Raw genomic sequence first — 10,678 nt, forward strand, 5'->3', positions numbered from 1 at the left:
AGCTTAAATCACCTATCGTATTAAATGTCTCAGAATATATAAGTGGCGTGGCCACCCGAAGATCGACAGGACTGAATATTATTTGTAAATTGTTTCTTCCCCAGTTTAATTCCCCAAAGAATTATCTTATCTGAACTTATATCTCGACCCCAACCACTGTTTGCGACATACGTCTTGAATCCTCTTACCTGATAAGGGCAGACTTTGTGGATGAACAATTTCTTTATTTGGATGATGACATTGATCCAAAAATCTGTGTCGAAACGTCGCATCATTCGAATAAAGAAGTTGTCCATCCATAAAGTTTGTCCTTGTCTGCAGTCTAAGTAAACTTAGCCTCAGTACTTTTCGTTACACCCCACTGCTGAGTCTCAGCCGAGACGAAGTTTATTTAGATTGTCATTATCTGATTCACCACCTTCTGAACATACAACTCAAAGAAGTTACCCATCCTACCTATGTGTTTTTATAGTGGTAGTGAGACTCAAGGGAAGCTACGTCCTTAATCATTTCAGTATTAAGAATATTATCTTTTACGTCAGCTATCGTTTATGGTGAAACTAAGTCTAGTTTCAAATCGGGCATTTAAAAAGAGTCCTTTGTAATACAATATCATCACACACTAATTTGCGTAGAGCCATGGTCTGTTTCTGTGTGTCAGTACCATTATCGTATTTTATCTTTACCATGATCAGCATCTAAGTCCTGCACCACATCGGTGACAGGCCATCAAACCCACATTTAAAAAATAACTATCGCCGGGGAGGCCACGTTTCAATTACATGGCTGTAGACGGTAAAGCCACATCTCCAGTAGGTTAATTAATTAATGGATTACCGTAACCGGTAAAAAAAACTCCCCATTTTAACTGACATTGAGTCAGTCTTGTTTGTCTTTAACTTGTAATGACGTCTTGCACTACACAAAATGACTGTATTACCCAAATTTACTAATGTTAGAAAATATACGCGTCATCCGGCGGCCATATAACAATGTTTGGAATCGACGCATCATCTGGCTGTCAGATTTAAACATAAATACACTTAAACATAAAGCGGTGTTAAAGTAAGCGAACAATCAACCCTGCAGTTACATGTATTTCACAGGCGTGTAAATCTGGCCATTGTTGTTATGTTTTTGCCTGCATGTGTAACATACGTAAAGTCATCAGTCTTTCTTCCCTCGGTAAACTGAGTGACACGTCGTGATGTTAGACCACCTACTCTCTGTGTAACTCACTCACTCATTCAGCAACTCATACACATGGAAACATAACGTGTAGGGCATTCCCTGCTTTCCTTTCTTTCCTTTATATCCGATTCAGCGCGTTTCTGTCTTATCTTTGTGGCATTTGCTGGGGCCGTGATATAGCCTAGTGGTTAAAGCGTTACGCTAAGACCCTGGTTCGCGCCCCACATAAGTACAATGTGTGAAGCCCATTGTGATGTTTTCCGCGCTGATGTTGCTAAAACGACGTATAACCACACTCGCATATGTCAGTTGCTGAAAAGTGTTGATTTGTTTCGTTGTTAGGAAGGTGACTGCATTGTGTTAACAACCATTGGTTCACGGACTCCATACTTGGATCTGTCATAAAAGAGGCGATATATTGCTGTTGCATATTAAACTGAAATAACGAATAAGTACGGAAGCGAATTTCTCAAACGGCTTAAAGAACACGATGTTTTTTAAAAGTAAATCGGGAACCCCAGGGGATGTAAGAATTTTTGGCTCCAAATTATACAAATGTTCTGATATATTGAACATTGCTGAGGGAACGTTGCCGGACGACAAACAGAAAACACAAAGGGTTTAGGGATATTTTGATAGAAAAAAAGTATTTATGATTATCATTTTGAAAATATTTTCTTTAGATATTTACACAAGAAACGGGGCGGTAGCATAGCGGATAAAGCGTGTAAAGTGTTGGCTCTTCCTGCCGAAGAGCCGTGTTCGATTCCTCATATGGGTATACCCAATGACTCTGTGTTTGTAATTTTAGCAGTTATAAACTTGCCCGGAACAGACGTGATAAAATCAGTTACACTTCCTTCCTCTTTCCATGGAGTAGAGCCTTCTGTAAGCCTAACCATCACTTCAATTCCATTCAGCCATTCACTCATCAATACCTTTTCTCATATTGTTCTCCATTATCATCTGCAGAATAAGTCAGCTTGCCTTGTATTTACGAATATTCTGGAATACATGAAACTAAATATCTGCTTACACAAGGAAACAAACCTTAATACATATATTTAAAAACATATTATCCTCCGGAAAAAAATATGCTGAAAATCCGTCATTTTGGCGCACCTTTATTATTCCGTATTCAGAATGTTTTCCGAGTACAGCATTTAGTTTACTCGATACAAACAACCACAGGAACTCCGTACAGCGTTAGGACTCGTCTCAGAAAAAGAGCTGACAAAACAAATAGGAAAAACAGTGCAACGAGTTCGCTGACCGTATTTATGGAGAGGAAATGGGCAGAAATCATAAATGGTATCGGTGCAAATATGGAGGAATATGGTTGAAGAAACCTGAAACAAGACATGCCTTATGAACTCCCGTATGCAGTGAATATTGGACATGATATTGGTACGTAAACCAAAACATATCGCACGTGTCGAACATGCACTTCGTGTGCATGTGCAAATTGCAATATCTTTGCTGTTTGCCTTGCATTTGCCAAACGTGTAGGTCAATCACTATCGTACTTAAATCCAGTTTTGGCAGTCCCTAACTTAAGTTGTATGCCACTGGCCTTGAGATCTTTGTCATCCCCAGACAAATGTGCTAAAGATCATTTGGAAAGATTCCACCCGTACCCCTTCTTTTTACATAGTAAACTAGCTCCAATCCAGGGGAGTCCTTCCCCGGTATAACAGCACTGAAATCATTTTCTACATTAGATGTGTTTTCAAACCGATTGGCGTTGTTTTTAAAAGGTGTTCCAATGCAAGGTTTTGGTAAATTAATTAATTTAAAAAAATCAAAATTGTTATTTTTTGTAATAACTAATTGTTAGGGTTATGAAAACTTCCACCAGTACAGGTAATTTTAAACAGCTGCCAGTCTTTATTGTTTTCTCATGATCACAGAAGTTGCAGATGATACAGTGGCAAGAGCAGTATTTTATGTTACTGATAAATACAGTTGGCTATGGTTGTACAGAACTCCAAAGAACAACTAACTAAGTTTAGTTCATACACGTTTCAGCAAAAATCCACAGCACGTTGTGGGAAGTGAAAGAACAGTTCATTATGTCCCTCAGTTCAATAAAAGTATGTTTATTATAAACATTGCTTACTGTAACTGGTTTTCACTGGTACAGTATGCCTGCACTGTAGGTTTAAAGGTTCTCTATTTATGTGCTTGGTCTACATATTAATTTACATATTCGTTACCTTATCAATAAGTCCTTAACCTATGCTTTTAACGAAGATGGTCATAAAGGAATGGACTTACCAAATTGGTAAAAATGGTAACGGTACAGAAGGAAACAAAGTGAAAAATTCAGTTTCATTCAGCATGTATTTATTACTAATTTCAATCTAATTTCATCTCATCATTCCTCCAACACCAAAGTTGTATGTGTCGAAGACAAAGAGATGTGTCATTTTTTTTACTTTCTCCCTCATTAATTGCCACCATCCCGGTTTAGAATATTTTTCAGCAACCCAGGTTGTCATAAGAGGAAAATGACAGGACTGGAAGGTCACGCTTGCTAATGTTATTCATGCATGTCACCTTGCCATAGCTGCATAATTTGATATTCACAATGTTGATCACTTTATCCTCTGGTTAAGATCTCATTACTTACAGACCACTATTATATAGCTGGAGGATCGTTGATTGCAGGGTTTACAACAATCAAACAAACAAAATGCACTATCAAACTTGCATAGTGCATTTTGGTCTTGTGCATAGTGCCTAAGTCACACATCAAATGAAGTTAAAGGGTAAGGAGACCTTTAGCTTTAGGCTATTCTGAATCACCAATTCATGACCAAATTTGAGTTTGTAAAACAGAAATAGGGTAAAATGCATCCCCAGATATGTCAGGCAAGCTTTTTCCCAGCATTAAAATCAATAAGCAGGTGAAAATTCAAAGATCAGGTCAACACCTAATCTACCAGCCTCCGTCTTGGTTGTTTTAGTTACATGACAGTTTTCCTCACCCATTTTATTACCTAGTCCACATTTTTCATCAACTTGTTACCAACAGCAACAAGCTGTGTATGTATAGCTGCTGTGAATGATGATATTTTAAACTTAGCAACTCACCATGGCAACCACTAAAAACATTTTTCACACTCCGTGGGCCATGGCCTGAAAATGTTATTTGTTTCAGAAACCAGTCACTGAATGTGGGATTTCATCACTTTCACATCAACTTTTAATACTTTCTACAAAGATTATGACTGTTAATTCCTCAGAAATTGGTTAAATGAATCCAAGAAAATTGATACTGTAAACTGTCTTATTTCTGCGCCTTTGAATTTTCGCGAGTGATGGTCACTAAACCTTTTCACGCCTTCTTATTTTCACAAGGTAATTTTGTTACAGGGGCGTCTCTAAATGTTTTTACACGACACGTAGGTGCGTGACCATTGAGCTGTTATAAAATAAACAGATTTGCGAAGTGATCTAACAACAAATTAATGTAATTGATTTCAGAATTAATCCTTTTTAATTAGGTGTTAGTGCAATGAAAATAGAACGTGATTGAGCCGTGTTAATCCAGATTTGCCCAGCGGTGACACATGATTGAGCAATGACACCTGTATTGTTTTTGTGTCTTTGACTTATCTGAATAGAGTGTATGATATATCTATATTATCGCATGTTTTTATTCTCGCGTTGCGAAGTTCGCGAAATGACTGCGAAAATTTGACTGTTTACAGTATTAGGAACAAAATCACAATCTTCTTTACCTGTATATTTTCCGTAGAGCAGCATTGTTTGAGGGAGTACGTGCATGACTTGCATACTCCCATGGGAGTTGAAAATATGATTCAAATGCACACAGATCCATTGTATTCATAAAGCATTGTGATTATTCACAGGACGAATGGATAGGCACTTAATCTATTGACATATTACTATGAATTTTGTTATGTGTGAGGCCAGGCTTGCTGACTTGAGGGACACATGTCATTATATCCCTGTTGAGTAGATTGATGCTCCTGATGTTGATCACTGAATTGTCTGGTTCAGACTGTGGTATTTACAGAAAACTGTCATACAACTGGAATATTGCTAATTGTGGCGTAAAATTAGACTGACTCACTTTTTGTTGATATGAATAGAATAATGATGATCTGCTTTATCCATAATAACTTATTTTTACATTTTGAATAAAATTCTTTTCTTATAACTTTTTCAATCAAACTAACAGTACCTTTGTCTGTTTCAGACAAATATGAAACCGGTCAACAGTACAAGGAAATGCCAGATAGGAAGAAAAGAAGCAGAAGCTTGATGTCAGAGGTTTAGTGATGAATGCCAAGATGCATCTTATGATATTATAATGTATCATCATGGATCAGTCAGTGAACTGTTTTAATCTGACGTTAAGCCCACAGGATGCCTTTGCAATGGCCGACCTTGGGTTTGAGAGGCTTAACAGAAAACCAAATTTCAGTGCAAAGGAGACACAGTACATCATTGACATGGTACGCAAGTACAAGTTTGTTCTCAATGAAAAGGCATTGGATAGTGCTACCAATGAAAGGAAGAGGGAAGTTTGGCAGTTGATATGTGATGGTATCAATGAAATGACACCAGGTGTTTCAAGATCAGTTGATGAGATTAGGAAACGGTGGCAGAACTTAAACTGTACGGCTCGAAAAGAAGCCTCAAAGTTCAAGAAATATCAAACGGAAGGGCTTGCTCCTCCACCCGTATCAAATTTCAGTCTGCAGATCTTGGGCATGGCCGATGAAACTCAGGAGGATGGGGGTCAAGACTTGGACATTAATCCCCATGCCATGAAAATAGAGATAGATCTTGCCAATGAGGACAGTCAAGACAACAGTATCCAGGATGTTCCAGGGTTTGCAAGTAGCCCAGGACACTCTTCTGGTGAAAGTAGCAAGTGTGAGAACTCCTCTGTGTTGAGTGCACAGGACCAGGTCTACATACCTCCAGTATCAACCCCTACCTCTGTTCAGCCAATAGATGACCAGTTGCCACTCAGCATGCCTGAATCAAGCAATAATAACCTCTCAAAGTTGGAGGGTTCTAGTCAGTCAGCATTATCATCTATACAGCAATCAAAATTCACAAGCAATGGATCATTGCCTCATAATGAGCAAGATGTTCCTCATCCCAGTGCAGCAAACAGACCTCAAGGATCAGGTAGCAGCGGATTTTTGCCATCCAAACCAACATCACAAACCTCAAATCAGGGAAACACAAGTCATTCAAGAAATCACAGAAGCAGAAATCTAAATCTGACAAATGACATTCAAATTCTTACTGATACCCTAACCTCGTGCTCTTCCTTTACTACCTCAAATACCTCAACAAGTAACAAATCAGGTTTCAAACAGAACAGTATTCAAGAAAGTGCAAAGAGGAGGCGTATTGATGACCAGTCAATGAAGCTCCATGAAGAACTGTTAGCAAGTGAGCGAGACTCCTTGTCCTTGGAGAGAGAGAAACTAAAGCTTGACAGAGAGAAACTGAAGATGGAACAGGAACAGATGGCAGTGGAGATGCAGAAGATTCTCATGGAGAAGGAGAAGCTGAACCTGGAGAAGGATGTGGAGAGAGAGAAGCTGAGGATGGATCGGGAAAGAGTTTCTCTGGAGATGCAGCAGGAGCGTCAGAAGCTTGCCTTGGAACGCGAGCGTCTGGAGCTGGCTCGAGACCAAGAGAGAGCTCATGGGCGACTGGAGCAAGAGAGATTAGACATAGAGAAGGAGAAAATGGCAATGGAACAAGAGAAACTGGCACTGGAAATAAGTTATTGGCGGCGGAAGTTACTTCAGACACGCTCCAGTCAGGATGATTGTGGATTTGATAGTTAAGCAGTATAATGAATATTTATATAGGATTGTGGTAAATGTATTGACTCTTTGATGTTTCCATGAGAATGACCTTGAACTTTTGACCTGACTTAAATGTATTTATTCCAGTGAAAAAGCAAGCTTTTATTGTCAAAGTGCATGTATTGTCTCAGTTACAACACAGGTGAAGATGAATATTTTTTTACTTTTTATTTTTATCTGCCAAGTGTTAAATACTATCAGTCAGTCATACAGTAACATGGTTGTACCAAATGATGTCACTTGTTCAGTATTATGAGAATATATTCCTGGTGAGGTAGTCTTGACAGGAGGGCATTGAGTGGAATTTCCCACTCCAGTCTACAACAAATCCTTTCATAAGGCCAATGTAGGATGGAGAATACCAGATACCTTCCTCCATTTTAGTTAAGAACATGTTAGAGCTCTCTTCTTAATATATTTTAATCTTGAACTCACAGTTATCCACTGCCTCCCTTGCTAAACAGAGGGATTAGGTTCTTGCAACGTAAGACAGATATGATCTGTCTCTTCTAGTGACCGAAGTTAATGATCCATATGACATAATGAAATCTTTATTTTCTTAGTAATATTTTGATGTTGATGTCCAATGCTTTGTTTGATTTTTAATTTTGAGATTTAATCGTAATACACCACCGCTATACAAGTGGTGTCTGCTTCTGTGCCTATTTTGAGCTTTATTGTGTTTTTTTAAAAATAATGATATAACAATGGTGCCACTTATAGAGCTCTGAACTCCATGCCACACAGGCATCCTCTAGGCACATGGCATGATGGGCATTTTATCCCGGGTAACCCAACTTGTAGTCATTTGATGTACTAGTGGCAGATAGGTATCTGGTATTTTGTAAGTCCTCAAACAAACATGGCTGATAGGTATCTGGTATTTTGCAAATGTACTACTGTACATGTTCTATATTAGTAATACCCATAAAGATCCAAGGTATAATTGATCTTCAGTAACCCATGCTTGTTGTAAGAGGCAACTAATGGGATGGGATGACTGAGTTGACAAATGTCATTGTATCCAAATGTTATTGTATCCCTGGATTGTCAATCCAGATCCTATAATTTACATACAACTGCCATATATCTGTAACATACTGGACAAAAATAGTTAGGGATATATGCACATTTTGAAAATATGAATAATGATATATTTATTCGTTGACAGTCTGATGAAGTATCAATCATAAATATTCCAATATCCTTAAATTATTTTGTCCAGTATATTTTTGATTTGGTTGAGTGGCATTCATCTCATTGCTAGCAGTAATATTGCCGAGTGTGGCATACAACTAAACTCACTCACTCATTCATTCACTCTATTGATAAATTTCAGAAATGCTTTCTATGCATACAGAACTATTCTCAAACAGCTTTGAATGTGATGTACAGTTAGCCAAATGCCCTAAATAGTGCAGTATATAAGGAGGGCACATGGCAACTTAATAACCAGTATCACAGTTAAACACTCAGGAGAGGGAAGGGAATATTTTCGAGGCAGAATAATGAAAAAAAATTCTGAATTCCATGGATCAGGAACTGGTCAGTACGTTTAGAAGAAAGGACATATCATAATACTGGTTGGAATATTGCTGCATCCATTCTAAACAAACACAGTGGTACATGTATTTGAAATTTGGGATGTCATTGGCTGAACATGGAAAGACTAAGAGGACAGTACATTAGGTCTTTAATTGTGCAATATTATTTTCAGTCATAGCGTCAGCCATCAACACAAGGTGCACTTACCTAAACCGTCAAATGTCTGCATTTATCATTAACAAACATAATATTTAAACTGATTTTTGATGTTGTCCAAAAAATTGTTGTAGTTATTGTTTTATTTTCCATTGGTGTAAAATTCTGAAAGAAAGTGCGTTTAAGATATTTTGACTTCTACTGATATAGAATGGCATGTAGTGATTTATTGTGAGTAAATGTTGAACTGTGCTGTATCATGATTCTATTTTTTAATGAGACACATTCATACTTGTTGATCATTTGTTTTGCATTTATCAATAGTAATGGCATGTTTAGTGTAGATTTACTCCGATATGATTGTATTTGTATGCTAGTCAGAACATAATGGCTTTGACATGAAAACCATAAATTAAGGAAATACATGTAATGTGTTCATACTGTGCTCTGTTTGGGTGTAGTCTTGAGTAAGACTGCACAGTGTCGTAATGATATGTATTACATTCGGGGTTTTTTTTCTCAAAACCGATATATTGGATAATAAACATACATGTATAGGATGTTTTGTGATCATATATATGGTTTTAGTAAAAATATACTCATACTTTTATTCAGACTGGATTTTTTCATTGTAATTAATTGGCCCAACAAAATACTTTATGTGCAAGGAAATAGAAAATGAAAATACAGTACATCAAATCAATTATGAATTCGAGATTTCTGTTTTCATAATGTCAGCATCTATTTTTTAGGGTTTTAGTGTGTAGAAAATAATATCTGTATGTAGAATCAGTGCTGTTCACTTTCAAACACTGATGCTCCCAGTATATCACAATATTGGGTTCTTGAATCAAAATATTTAGCAATACAATTTATTTGCCAATACACAGCGTAGTATTGAGGTGGTAGATAATATTGTGTGTGTGTGTAGTTATCTCCTCCACCGGCCGAAGGTGTTGAGATAGTAAAGTGGTTAAAGCTCTCACTGAAAATCCAGGTTTGATTCGCCCCAGGAGCAGAATGTTTGAGGCCCATTTCTGGTGTCTCCAGCTGTCATATGGCTTTAGTGATATTGTTTAAAGCCTCGTAAAACTGAACTCACACTTTCACTCCATCAGTGTGGACAGTCATGATTATGACACTTGAAACGTGAAAAATCATGGGAGCAATGAAGCTAAAAGTTCGCCATTGTTACCTCCACTGATCAGGGTAATGACATTTGTCTGTGTCTGTCTGTCTGTGTGTTACATGTGGGTCTTGTGTCTCATGTGGGTGCATGAGCACATATTGCAACTCCAAGATGCCCCTCTCAGATACAGAGTATGGACTGGACAGTGGGTTATGGTGTTATCCCCTTTATAACCAGTGACAAGCAGTGACATAGCAAGCACGACCAAGTCACTTGTGTATATATATATATATATATAGCACATATTGCAACTCCAAGATGCCCCTCTCAGATACAGAGTATGGACTGGACAGTGGGTTATGGTGTTATCCCCTTATCCCCTTTATAACCAGTGACAAGCAGTGACATAGCAAGCACGACCAAGTCACTTGTGTGTGTGTGTGTGTGTGTGTGTGTGTGTGTGTGTGTGTGTGTGTGTGTGTGTGTGTGTGTGTATATATATATATATATATGTATATGTATATGTATGTATATATATATATATATACTTCACAGTGTGTGAAATAAGTCAGACCAAGTCACTTGTCAAACACTAAATGTAGAGGTGTTTTTACTGTGGATAAGTATTCCAAACCGCTAAAGAAACATCACCCTACCAAAACTTTTGCTGGATATGTTTCGTCTTAATTTACATTATTTTTTCACTGTTTATATGTTAGCTAGACCTGGTTTGTAGCCAGTGTTGAAGAAAAGTTTGTTTCAGATTCTGTATTTGATACAAAAACACATG

At 37.6% G+C, this 10,678-nt stretch overlaps 1 protein-coding gene across 1 annotated transcript; it reads left to right on the forward strand.

Annotated features, from left to right (window-relative positions):
* The first annotated feature begins 2,444 nt into the window (after window positions 1-2,444).
* On the forward strand, window positions 2,445-9,373 carry LOC137287420 (myb/SANT-like DNA-binding domain-containing protein 4). The gene is made up of 2 exons (XM_067819689.1): window positions 2,445-2,598; window positions 5,420-9,373. Exon 2 carries the CDS (start codon window positions 5,544-5,546, stop codon window positions 7,035-7,037), a length of 1,494 nt encoding a protein of 497 aa, XP_067675790.1. The 5' UTR covers window positions 2,445-2,598; window positions 5,420-5,543; the 3' UTR covers window positions 7,038-9,373.
* The last annotated feature ends 1,305 nt before the right edge of the window (window positions 9,374-10,678 follow it).

This window comes from Haliotis asinina, chromosome 6 (assembly GCF_037392515.1).
Source record: "Haliotis asinina isolate JCU_RB_2024 chromosome 6, JCU_Hal_asi_v2, whole genome shotgun sequence".
Taxonomy (NCBI): domain Eukaryota; kingdom Metazoa; phylum Mollusca; class Gastropoda; order Lepetellida; family Haliotidae; genus Haliotis; species Haliotis asinina.